Raw genomic sequence first — 13,763 nt, 5'->3', positions numbered from 1 at the left:
TATGGGTTTCTTTCTTTCTTTCTTTTTTTTTTTTTTTTTTTTTTGGTTTATTTTTGAGAGAGGGAGACAGAGTGCAAGCAGGGGAGGAGCAGAAAGACAGGGAGAAACAGAATCTGAAGTGGACTCCAGGCTCTGAGCCATCAGCACAGAGCCCGATGTGGGGCTTGAACTCACAAAATGTGAGATCATGACCTGAGCCAAAGTCAGACACTTAACCGACTGAGCTACCCAGGTGCCCCCAAGAACTATGGATTTCTTATTTGATTTCTTTATTTATATATTGGCACATAAAAGGGTGATGTTTTAGAGTTTTTGAAACTGCTCAAGTTTGATGAAAATGGAAGTTAAAATAAACAAAATGAAAGGAACTTCATGTATTTTTTTTTTCTAAGTGTGTTTGGAAATGTGAGAAGAACCTCAAGAGAGTGATTCTTATCTCCTTAAAGTCAGACTCAGAGAAAGCTCTCGTTCACAGGTCCTAGAGTGTATCTAGTAAAAGCTGTATTTACTCAGTACTTGACATTTTTAGGGCACTTTCTAGTTCTACTGTCAGTTTTACCTTGTTTGAATTAAAGTTTAATTTTAGTATACGGTAAGACCTGAACAGCCTACTAAAATAGCACCCCTACCTGCCTTCTCCAATTAAAGGATTTGGAGTCGAATACAAAGGTGGCCTGGGAAAAATCAATTTCCTTACTATGAAGTTTAAACTGGATCTAGTGTCTTAGAAATGCATGTCTGACAATAAACACTCTCCAGGAGTGGTTTCTGCTGTAACTGAGCTGTATTGTACAATTTAAGGGGAAGGAAGGGGAAATAGAAGTGAGTATTTTATATAGAACATATCACCCTGGCTGTGATTTTTAATGAGGTTAAGCAATATTGTTAATAAAGTAGCCCTTTTACCCCATAAATTTTAAGAAATGTAATTTCAAATCTTATTAACATTTGTCTTTTTAGCTACTTTTAAACTTACAATAGTGCCACAGTTGACAAGAATATCATTGCTGAAGTTCTTCCAAGATATATTTATGTATATTGTATATGAACTATGTGCATTTCTTGCACATATGTATTTCTTCCACATATATATAAATTTGGGAAACTAATAACTAAAATAGGTAATCTATTTATTTATATTAGTTTCCTATGGCTGCTATTTCAAATTTTTATAAATATGATGGCTTAAAACATTACAGATTTATTGTCTTGAGATATGGTGGTCAGAAGACTGAAATGGGTCCCATTGGTTAATGTCAAGGAATTGACAAGGCTGTGTTCTTTCTGGAGGCTCCCTTGAAAGAATTCCCTTGCTTTTAGAAGTTTTTAGAGGCCACCCACATTCCTTGACTCATGGCCCTTTCCTCCATCTTCAAAGCCCACAATGGCCAGTTGAGTCTTTTTCATAGCACATCACTCTGACACTGGCTCTCCTGCCTGCCCCTTTCATCTATGAGAACCCTGGTGATTACATTGGACCCACCAGAATAATCCCAAATCATTTCTTCAAACTCAAGGTTATCTGATTAGCAACCTTAATTCTATGTGCAACCCAATTCTCTCTAGCCATGCAACATTACATATTCAGTTTCCAAGAAGTAGGATGTATACTTCCTTAGGGGGCATTGTTTTGCCTACCACATTGTCTGACCAAAGTTTTAACATCATTATTCTGGGATACCTTGACAGTGTACTGAAGGGGGGCAAGTATAGAATCAGGAAAATGAGATAGGAAGCAGGAAACCACAGGAGATAGAGTGGTGCCTTAGACAAAGGAGCAGTGGAGGTGGTGAGAAGTGGCAGCATCCTGAATATGTTTTGAAGGTCATTTGCTGATCCATTAGATATAGGATATGAGAGAAAGAGAAGAGTTATGTGGATGGTTTTTGGCCTAAGCAATAGGAAAAAATAAGCTGCCGTTAATAAAGATGAAGAGAACTGAAAGAGCAGATTTAGGGCTTCAGTGTTTAGTTTATGGAAGGCTAAGAATACCTCTTCTAACTAAGGAAGAAACGTGTCCCAGGTGTTTGGTAGTGATTCCAGTCATGCAGATCTGTCTCCTAGAGGGCCAGAGGTACAGTTCCTTGGGACTTTATACCAAGGAATTGCAGATTTAATTCATTTGCCACCCTCTACTTCTCTTCTTCTGTTTATGAGAAAAAGGAGGAGCACTGTCTTTTTAATAACCATCCCCCCCCTTTTGAACAACGTCTAGCATATCTAAATTGTCAACAAATTAGATTTTTTGGGTAAGGACTGGGAGGGTGGTAAAAAAAGAGAACTTCTTTTTGCTTTTGCAAAAAGACCTCTGGTCTTCCAGTGATTTATGACCTACTGGACCAGAGAGCAATTATAATATCTTAATAGTTCCTAAGCATGCTTCACATGACCATCTTTGCCAGACCCTCTTGAATTGCCTTTGCCAACACTTACTTGTACAAAGCTTAAGAATGGGAGTTTCCTCCAGTACTGAGCCCTGGGAAACATCCTTTTTCTGCAGGGATTCCAAATACTTCCAACCAAAATTTGTTGAGTGGCAGTTCCATATTATTACTGGGCTTCCATATCATGTCTTGTTTCTTGGAATTGATAATTCCTTCTTAAGACCTCCTGATGGTAGATTATTTAGTTATTCCAGTGGTTTCTGCAGCCAAAGAGACCTCATGGAACTTGAAATAACAATAGTTAACATGTATTAGGCGAATCTATTATGTTCCAGATGTTATGATAAAAACTTTCATGGCTTGTCTTATTTAATTCTTATAACAAACTGATGAAGTTTGTAGGGATTATTTTGGCTACATTTTGCAGATGGAGTAATTGAAGCTAAGAAAGGATATATATTTACAGAGAGGAAATAATGGTGCTAGCATTCCAACCCAGGTCATCTGACTTTAGATACTGTGCTCCTAACTGCTGCCCTATATTTTCCTCCCCAGATTGACCCCTGCCATTTATTTGTGCTTGACATTACTGTATGATTGGTGTTAACTGGCAAGTTAACACATCCCATAGCTGACTTTCTGCCTTTTTTTGTGTGTAGTTCTTAAGCGAGCCAAACCTAGCAAAATCCAGCCCTTCAAAAGGAAATGAATTCAAAGCAAATAGGCCATCTTTGGTCTTGCTGCTAGTTAGGACCCAAGGCTCCTGGCACCGGGCAGTGGTCAAGAAGAGAGCACTACTGTGGCCTTTGGCATACCCACCTTGCCAAGTACTTCCATTTCTCAGTTCCATTCCTACTGAACATCTGACTGCAGGAGTCCCACTACTCTTTCAAAAGATTCCCTGTCCTAAGAACTGTGCAGCCACTCGGTCCCTCCCTGATCTCTCTTCATCTGACAATACCAGAACATTGACTGCTCACCCTGAGGTAACTTGACAACCACTGAATCAACCCTGATTCGTTTGGGAGCAGGCTTCCTTGGGTATGTTCCCTTTGTGAAGACATGGATTGCGTCTATTTTGTTCACTGTGGTATCCTTAGCACCCGATTAAAGTGTAAGCTAGTGAGTAAATTCTTGTCGAATGATCAGATTACATGCCACCATGTGTATAAACCTTAGGGGAAACTCAGGTGCCTGTGTTCTTAGTAATGCTCCCCAGCCATTGTCAGTGCCACCAGACACCCCATGCTTCCCTACTGACTCAGAAATGACCATTCTACAGCCATACAAGGGAAAGGTTTTCTACATCCCATAAACCTCAGCTCTTGTCCTGACCAGAGGCAGATATTTAGGAAGCTCCAAGTTTGTCAGCTAATGGCAACCACATTTAAAAAGTGGTAGAGAAGAGATGCCCCACATACAGACATTTTAAGCACTAACTTATAGTGAAAAACATTTTCTTTGACAAAGTTAGGGATGTCCTCAAATCTTCATCTTCCATCACATCATGTTTCCCTGAGGTCTTGAGTACACTGAGTCACCTAGAACTTGTAACCCCTTTCCTGCTGGATTCTCAGTGTTTTCAGGTTAACTTATGGAATTATGTTGCTGTATGCACACAATGCTATTCCCAAATTATAAATAGAATTCTGTATTTTTGTGTAGGTTTTTACAATATGCCTTGAGATTTCAACCTTATCTAGGTATCCTTTATGCTGTACAGCAAGAATGTTTGCACAGTATTTCAGGAATATATTATTTGTGACTTCTCTCCCCAGCCTGCGCATGCATGCATAAGCTCACAAACACCAACCTCCCCCCCCCCATACACACACACACACACACACACACACACACACACACACTGATTTCTTCTGTGGGATTCGATTATTTCTGGCTAGATGAGAAAGCAATGCAAAAACAATTTGAGAAATAATCTCTCTACAGTGTGACACCTCCTTTAATTTGCTGGTGAAGCTGTTACTATAAAGACAGAATTCTTTGTTCATTTCCAACACAGGCAAATATATTAATCCAGCACTAAACATTCCTTGGTTTCTTTTTAATTTTTTTCAGGCAAGAAAACTGATCAGTGACTTCGCCATTATCTTGTCCATTCTGATCTTTTGTGTAATAGATGCCCTGGTGGGTGTGGATACTCCGAAATTAATTGTGCCAAGTGAGTTCAAGGTAGGTGAACTTCTGCTTTTGGTCATTTGTAGAACGCTATGGATTTCTTTCCTCTCCCCTATTCTAGTTCATCATATATTTTTGAGTTGGTTTTGTAGGATTATCCATTTCCTTATTTCAGAAATGGTCTTTTGCTAGGTGCATACATATTCTTTGTCTATTCCTTCACTAAAGTTGACTGCCTGATTATGATTAAATGCAGGGTTCACATTAGATTGAGTTTTATTGAAAAATACACTCTGCTTTATAGTTTTAGAGTACTTAAAATGAGCTGAAGAATTTTCATGCAACTAATCCCCTTCTTGGTCCCTATAATAATTCTAAGATGTAATGCAACTATCATCATACTGATTTTATGAAGTTGATATCGGAGCTCAGAAAGAGTAAGGAAAATGCCTAAGATTATGTTATTACTCTTTTCCTGCTACAAAACTACCTGCCATATATACATACGTCTATATATAATGTACATTTTAATTATTACAAAGAGGGGGTGGCTGGGTGGCTCAGTCGGTTGAGCGACCGACTTCAGCTCAGGTCATGATCTCACGGTTTGTGAGTTCGAGCCCTGCGCCAGGCTGTGCCGACAGCCTGGAGCCTGCTTCAGATTCTGTGTCTCCCTCTCTCTCTGCCCCTCCCCTGCTCACACTCTGTCTCTCCCTGTCCCCAAAATAACAAAATATTAAAAAATTTTTTTTTAATTATTACAAAGAAGATATAAGAATTATTCACTTTATAAATCTGTCGGTATGTGCAGGCCTAATGGGTAAAATTTACATTTCAGTCATTCTTATATATCCCTATCTAATTTTTCATTATGTCTTTCACCTGTTTTATGGAGCACTCCTAGCCTCTCTCTCCATCCCTGAGACCATATGGTACAGCAAACAGAATGTTTGTTGCATTATCTGTGCCATCTCATATTCATTTGCAAACATAAGTTTTCAATCATTCAGTGATTAGTTCATTTAAGTCAATGTTTATTGAATGTTTGCTTTGAGTCAGGCCCTTTCCAGGGGATATGAAATGTACTGATGAACAAGAGAAAGTTGTTCCCTCCTTCCAAGCTCACAACCTGGTAAAGGAATAAAATGTGGATGGATTCAGTGATGTAGTTATGAGCAAAGGGAGACGGAAGACAAATATCTTCAGAGAAGTGAGACTTTCTTGATAGTAAACATAGAGAAAAGAATTTATAGGATTCTGTTTTAGTTTATTTTCATTATTTAATGTTAGGAAGAGGATAGAAAAATATTCCAGGAGAAGTGGGAAAATGATCATCTTTTTCATTTTTGGTAGCATTTCTGAGGATTTAACCAGTTATTCTGGGTCACTGTTCATATGTATAAGAAAGACCAGAGTATTAAACAAGTTCTATTATAAAGTAAAAAAAAAATATTTGTACCTTTTCTATATAATATGATGTGAAACGATTACAATTTGTCAGTAGTAGAAATAACTTTGGTATAATTGCTAAAATTCATGAACAAAATTCATTCAAATTTCTTGTCTGTGTCTTTACTGACTATTACATTTGGGTTTTTTTAATGGCTGCTCTTTAAACTTAAGTCACATTCTTCCATCTTGAGTCCTTACCTTAGATCATCCTAAATACACAAAATGGCATTTACTTGTTTTCCTTGAGCCTATAGTCTTAGTCTCCTTCATTTAAAAAACTGCCTTAAAAATAATCACCTTTAGGAAATTTTTGGTGACTAATCTTTGTTGAACCTATCAGTAAAACGGTTTCTGATTTTGAAATGTTGGCTCTCCAGAAATCAAAGTGTATCTCTCCCATTGATTTTTCACCAAACAGTATGTATTAATATCGTTTTGAAAATGTTCTCCTTCTTCTTCAAGCCAACAAGTCCAAACCGAGGTTGGTTTGTCCCACCATTTGGAGGAAACCCCTGGTGGGTGTACCTTGCAGCTGCGATCCCTGCTTTGTTGGTCACCATTCTGATTTTCATGGACCAGCAAATCACAGCTGTGATTGTGAACAGGAAAGAGCATAAACTCAAGGTAAATGTTTGTAGTAATGGTTATCATTGCCTTCCACTTTCTTTATAGTACTAGGAAATACTAATTTATTCAAAACCAAGACAGTTTTATTGAGAGTTTTATTACAGCTAATATTCTTTCTGACTTGGCAGAGTCACAGAACACTTTGTGTTGACACATCTCCTCAATAGAATACTTTAGGATAGATCTCATTTCAATCTGAAAAAGTTGTTTGAAATCATATTTCCTTCACCACCGAAGAGGGCAGGATAAGCTGTTTACCATTCAGCCACTGTCATCCTTCATCTGATTTTAATGTGGTAACTGTCCTTAATGAAGACAGTGACAAATACTCTTTTTGAAGCTATTGAGATAAAAACATGTTTGTTTGTTTTTGGTCTGTTGACTTGGTGAGTGACAGTAATAGATTTTCTGTCATTTTACCAACCGTTTTTTAATACATAGTTTTCATATTTATATATAAATTATAATGATATATAACATATATAGTATAATGTATAATATATATTATAGCATAATATATATTATATATTATAGTATAATATGTATGTCTATATTTTGGATTTTTGCTTCTGTTTAAGAGTAAAATTGGCCTGCAAGTTTTCTTTCTCATAGTGTCCCTGTCTGATTTTGGTATCAGGAATACGTTATCCTTATAAAAGAGCTGGGGAGTGTTTCTCCTCCTATTCCATTTCCATTCCATTCTCTGAAATAGAATATAATACTCTCTTTATTGTGTGTAATAGGCCAATGATCTTTTTTTTGAATAATCAAACATGCTTGTAAAACTATATGGGCTGAGTAGGTTCTATGTGGAACTTATAAAACTGATGATCAAAATGTTCTAATGGTTGCAAAATATTCATAATTTCTATTTTTCTATTTGGTAACATATTTTCCTATATTTTGTTCCATTTCCCCAATATTTTCAAATTTGTTGATACGTTGTTTATAGTATTATCTTTGTTTCCTAATCTGAATGTTACTTTTCCCTTTAAATTCCTAATGTCATTGATTTGTGCTTTTTAAAACTATTTATTTATTTATTTATTTATTTATTTATTTATTTATTTGTTTATTTATTTATTTTTGACGTTTATTTATTTTTCAAGAGAAAGAGACAGAGTGTGAGCTGGGAAGGGGCAGAGAGAGAGAGGGAGACACAGAATCCGAAGCAGGCTCCAGGCTCTGAGCTGTCAGCACAGAGCCCAATCTGGCTCTAACCCACGAGCCGTGAGATCATGACCTGAGCCAAAGTTGGACACTTAACTGACTGAGCCACCAGGCACCCCTGATTTGTGCTTTTTATTTTCCTTGATGATTTAGCCTGAGGTTTGTTAATTTTATTAGCCTTTTTCAAAGAAGCAGTTTATTACATTGGAGTTTTTGTACATATTGTTTTCTGTTAATATTTGCTTTATTTGTTTTGAAGCCATGTTATTAAGTACATCCACATTTGTATCTATTTTATCTTTTCAGTGAATTGAACTTTTTATGTGCCTCTCTTTGTTTCTAACAATGCTTTTGGCCTTAAAGCTTATTTTATTTTGTACTAATAAAGGTTTGGTAACTTAATTTTCACTTCCCTGATATGTATTTTTCCAGTCTTTTATTTACAATATACCTTGTGTCTTGTGTCTCTTTGTAAATAACACATAGGATCCATTTTTACAGTCTTTTCTCTTAACTAAAATATTGAATCCATTTAAATAGATGGTGATGACTAATAGATTTGGATTCATTTTTACCACATTATTTTTGCTTTCTACTTCCCTAACACTCTATTTGCCTCACTGTTCTTTCTTTTTTATTCTCCTTTCTTGCCCTCTTTTAGGTTGATACAGTTTTTTTTTTTTTATTGTCTTCATTCTAATTTGTTTTGTGTTAGTTTGAAAGTTATACACTTTATCTTTTCTGGTAGTGATTATGTTGTATATTTTAATATGCATATTTAAGTTCTGAAGGTATTCAGTGTGTTTATCCTTCTGGTGAAAACTGCGAATGGCTAAAGAATGCTTTAATGTTGATCTTCCTTCCTGAGTCCTATGTTCTTATTACCTAGATTTGATTGCTATCTGGATTTTAAAATCTAATCAGACATGGTCAGTATTTTTAGAATTATATGCAAATTTACTGTTTTCTTTGCTTTTTTTTTTTTTTTTTTTTTGCATTTCAGATCTTCCATTTTGGAAGAGTTTTCTTTAGACTGCATTATTTCCTCTAAACAGTACTTATTTACTAGACTATTGAAATTTTTTCTGGGGTGATCTTTGTGTGGTAAACCCTCATTTATGTTCATCTGAAAATGTGTTTGTCTCACTTCCATTCTCGTAAGATGGTTTCTCTGGGTATATACTGTAGGTTAAAAGCTCTTTCTTCCAGCATGTAGAAGCTATTTTCCATTTCTGACTTTCATAAAAGTGAACTGTCAATACACTTTTCATTGCTTGGTAAGTAATCATTGTTGTCTTTTGGATGCTTTTATCATCTTCTCTTTTGTCTTTATTCTGGAGTTTCTCTGTAACTTGTGTCAGCGTAGATCTCTTTTTATTGTGTATTGGAAAATTGGATTTCCAGTCTTTTATTAATTATTAGATTATTGAATCTTCCTGTCTTTTATCACTTGTAGAATTCTGTAAGTCTGACTCTTTCAGTCTCTAATACATCCTTTTGGAATTCCAAGTAGAATTTTGTCGTATATCTCCATCTTGTGCTCTACTTCTAATCTGTTTTTGGTTTGGGTTTTTTTATTTTTGTTTTTATTTTACATTTCCTATCTTTTGGTCTCTGTGTTATATTTTGGGTAATTTCTTCAGTTCTTTCTCTTTATTAAATTATTTCTTCTGTTGGTTCTATTCTGTCAGCAAACTAGCCACTGAATTTTTCCTTTCAAGAATTATAGTTGTTTTTTTTTTGTATTTAGAAGTTCCATTCTGTTATTTTCCAAATCTTTCTATCCAGCTTTGATAGTTCTTAACTTCTTTATTATTTTTCCATAAAGTCTTTTATTATTTTATACATTTGCTGTCTTTGCAGATTTGATTTTGAACTTTGTTTTTTTCCTCTCTTACTTCCAGTGTGTCTTCTCGTCTTTTTTTTTTTTTTTTTTTTGTAAAGAAACAGTTATAAGCTAGTCTTCCCATGCAAGTGCTTCAAAGCCTTCCAGAGAAGATTTTATTTGCTTCTGGGAGGTATAGGAGAGTCCAACCAACCCAGGAACTCTCTTTACTTTTATTTATTCCCATAAAACATATTTTATTATAGAAAGTTTTAAACATATATAAAAGTAGACAGATGGTATAACTCCAGAGGTTTATCACCCAGTTCTAGCAATTATTGACTCATGTCCAGTCTTGTGTCCTTGCTTGAGGTCTCTCCTGCCTTTGCAGTTAGTGACATCTGAAGGGTTGGCTGTGTTGATTGTCCAGGATGGATTCTTCACTCACTCACATGTCTCACATGCCTAGTACCTTGATGTTCCTTGGTGTGTCTGTCTGTCTGTTTCTCTGTCTTCTCTTTCTCCACATGGCCTATCATCCTTCAGAGCCTTTCTGTGTGGGTTAGGCTTCTTGCAGCATGGCTATCTTGTTATGTACTTGGTACATGGAAGGTGACTTCCAAGAATTATGAGTGGAAGATGCAAGGCCATTTCATGGCTACACCCACAACTGGCATAGCTTTATTTTTTATTTTGCTATAGTTTATTGGTTAAACTAGTTCATTTAATGGGATAAGGAAGAGCTTCATTGTTTGTTGGAGGGATAGCAATTTTACATTGTAGAAAAATATGCAGGATAGGAGCATATTTTTCCAGTCATTTTCAGAAAATAATATCTGCCACATTTGTACTGCAGAATTTGCCTTAGTCTAGATCATGGTGCTTACTTCCCTGTTTTGTCATTTAGTGTGTGCTTTTTCTTCTGTATTTCTTTTAAATTGGTCATTGGGGAGTACCTGGGTGGCTCAGTTGGTTAAGCGTTCAACTCCTGATTTGGGCTCAGGTCATGATCTCATGGTTTGTGAGATCAAGCCCCATGTCAGGCTCCGTGCTGCCAGCATGGAGCCTGCTTGGGATTCTCTCTCTCTCTCTCTCTCTCTCTCTCTCTGCATACCTCCCCCCACCCCCAAATAAGTAAACTTTTAAAAAAAAGAATAAAATAATTGGTCATTGGATTCAGAAGCTTGATGCAGTATAGTTTTGACCTTTTATATCTATATCTTTTTGTATGTTTTTGAGGGTAGGGTGGCAAGACATTCATAGAAGGCCAGGACCACTTTACTCTGTGTTTTTGGCTTAAGAGTTTCTAGACCATACAAGTAATGTGAATTCCAGCTTCAAACGTCATTACAGGTTTATAGTTAGAAATATCTTTCAAGATTCTTTTTTTTTCTTATGGCTTTATATCTAGTAGGATGGCCAAGAAAGGCATATATATCCCTAGTGTCTTTCTCTGTAGGGTATTTTATTTCCTAGGTGACCAACTGAGTATGCTGTATTTAGAGCATCCTAATTTTATTTCAGGGGATGTCTTTCATTTGTAGACTTTCCCCAAGATCTTGGGAGTTGGTCTTCCAGACCAGAGTTCAGATGGTCATTCTGAATCCAGGCCTGAAAGCCCCAGGATTTGACATAGTCTCTCAGGGTGGGCCCAAGCCTCCAGTGTTTACTAACCTTGTAGATTTACTCTTTCTTGTTGCCATTGTTTTTTTGTCTGCAAATGTTTCTTTTACTTTCTGGCAGATAAGGATGATTTCTAAAAGATATTTTCTGTATTTTGTGAGCATTTTTAGATGTCTTCTACTAGGAGCAGTTTCAGTGTTGATTTAGTTTTAAAGGATAGAAATGGATGATAACTAATATATTTTATTCTGAAAAAAGTTAGGAAGCACATTCTTAATTTTGATATATAGTTGGCAAGATTTGCTATGTGTTTTTGGAGGTAAATGCCTATTCACTTTTGCTCATTAAGTTTTCCTTTTAGTAAAATTCAGAATTTCAAGTTTAGCAAATTTAGGATTAATAGGATAGAACTTTTTAAAGATTTTATTTTTAAGTAATCTCCACACCCAACGTGGGGCTCAAATTTACAACCCTAAGATCAAGAGTTGCGTGTTCCACCAACTGAGCCAGCCAGATGCCCCTGATAAAATATAGAATTTAAAAAATTATCATGTTCCCTGTAGAAAACATTGGAATATCAAGACATATTAGATTTTACCTCTTAAAACAGGAATTGAGTATATAAAAAATAAGTTTTCATCACTTTAGGAATCAGTTATTTGAAATCACTTCTTTGAACGACAGTAGTTACAGAGGAAGTGCCAGTCTTTTGACACAAATCTAATGATACCAGTGGAGAGACATCATGGATGAAAGACTTTTCACTCTGGATATTGTTTTGTTTACATTTTGTTAGGAAATGTGCCTGTGGAATGTGGGAAATTGGAGATCCTACCTAAAATTAAAGGGCCTTGAGTGCTATGAAATTGAGTGAAAAGAAACCTGAAAAAATGAGAGGGATGGAGGCATTATAATACTAAAAGCAGCATGTTTTTGGGTGGCATTTGCTTTGGCTCAATGTCAAGTGGCCCTGGCTGGCTGACTGCTCTGTTGGGATGGGATCCACCTTTCCACTCTGCTGAACAGCTCTGTATTGATGTAGGAACGCCAAGGCACTTGGCTTTTCTTGGCCATCATTTTGGTTAGTTATGTCCCACATTATCCCTGCAGAGCACTCAAAAGCAAACCAGGTTCAGCAAGGTCATGACTTCTCCAAGGTTATTTCCTGAGTCACTGCAGAGGCAGGAAAAAAGTCTGAGCTTTAGACTGCAAAGCAAGGGATACTTCTCACAAGGAAAATGATTTTAAGTGTGTGGGAAGCAGAAATAATGTAGGATAGGTATCTAGAAATAGAGATAAGTTGGTAGATCAGTAAATTTTCTGGTACCCCCTATGATAAAACCCTAAATTTGAGGTTGTTTTCTTGGATAACTCCAAGATTTTCCCTGTTTTATTTTTCCTTTCTATTCCTGTTATCATAACCTTAGATCCAGTCCTTTCATTTCATGTCTAGACTATTCTAACTATTTAGCCATGAGTTAATAATCAGTTTCCCTTGCTTCATTTCAAAAGCAGTAATTTTTTAAAAGTATTGTTCTTATATGTCAGTCCTATCTTTCTAATCCTTTACAACCTTGGCCTTCTGGACATTTGCCCCTTGAAGAAATTCCATTTGCCTTTAGCATCCCATTAGCCTCGGATTTAAGTCTCTCTGTGATATGTTCTCAGCCTAAATTTAGAATGATGCTCTCCCCATACTATGCTCAGATCAAATGGGTTATTGGTTTCTCCTCAAATCTGGCAGCATCTTCTGCCAGTTGTTCCAGCTCTTCTCTCTATTCCTCAGTGATTGCCACTTACCAAAATCCTTCCCATCTTTTAAAATCCTCCAGATATAAACTTGTCAGTGTAGCTTTCACTCCTAATGTAATTTCTGTTGCTCTTGTTTTTGCCCTTACTGTATGTGTGTTACTCTGTGGCACCGGTCACATAATATCTTGAATGGGAGTTGTGTTGTATAATTACCTTCTCCCTTTTCTGGACCAAATGTTTTCAAGGCAAGGGCATGTTTTAGTCCTCTCTCCAGCTCTCATGTGGCCCGTCACAATGATTTCCATATGGTAGGCTCAGTAAGTACATATTGAAGAATGTGGTTATCTTGGGCCACATGGTTCTCAGAGTTGTTGCACTGTGTGAGACAGCTGATAGCTGAAAACATGCCAACCTATCTCTGGTTCTCATAGTGAGTGCTCGTATTATTCAAAGCCCTGTTTTTAGATGTCATCATTGCAAGAAGTTTCTGTGTGTTCACTCAGAAATTGTTAAACAGTTTATCCTCTAGTTTATCCTCTGTACTTGGGGTGTCCTTTTTAAACCTCTCTGAATCTCTGTCTAGAGTGCTTTGTAATTTGTGTACAAATCTGAGTCCCCTCATCTGATTGTGAGCTTCTTAGGGGGAGGAACTAAGTCATGATTCTTGGTGGCCCCATAAACCAGCTTATTGTCTGGATTATGGGGGCCTCCTAGCATGGATGTTTATTCTGTGTCTGTGCATGTGCATACTGCTCCTGATCCTTTATTATCATCTTATTTACCAGACGGTCAGA

The 13,763-nt window shown here is 36.5% G+C and overlaps 1 protein-coding gene across 1 annotated transcript in view; it reads left to right on the top strand.

Annotated features, from left to right (window-relative positions):
- SLC4A4 (solute carrier family 4 member 4) overlaps positions 1 to 13,763 on the top strand; it is a 356,758-nt gene that overhangs the window by 312,422 nt on the left and 30,573 nt on the right. The window contains exons 17-18 of the mRNA XM_042984402.1: positions 4,461 to 4,574; positions 6,435 to 6,596. Of these exons, the coding sequence (XP_042840336.1) occupies positions 4,461 to 4,574; positions 6,435 to 6,596 (276 nt within the window). The remainder of the gene's footprint in view (positions 1 to 4,460; positions 4,575 to 6,434; positions 6,597 to 13,763) is intronic.

Source organism: Panthera tigris, chromosome B1, assembly GCF_018350195.1.
Source record: "Panthera tigris isolate Pti1 chromosome B1, P.tigris_Pti1_mat1.1, whole genome shotgun sequence".
Lineage (NCBI taxonomy): Eukaryota > Metazoa > Chordata > Mammalia > Carnivora > Felidae > Panthera > Panthera tigris.
This window is presented reverse-complemented; position numbering and strand designations above follow the sequence as displayed.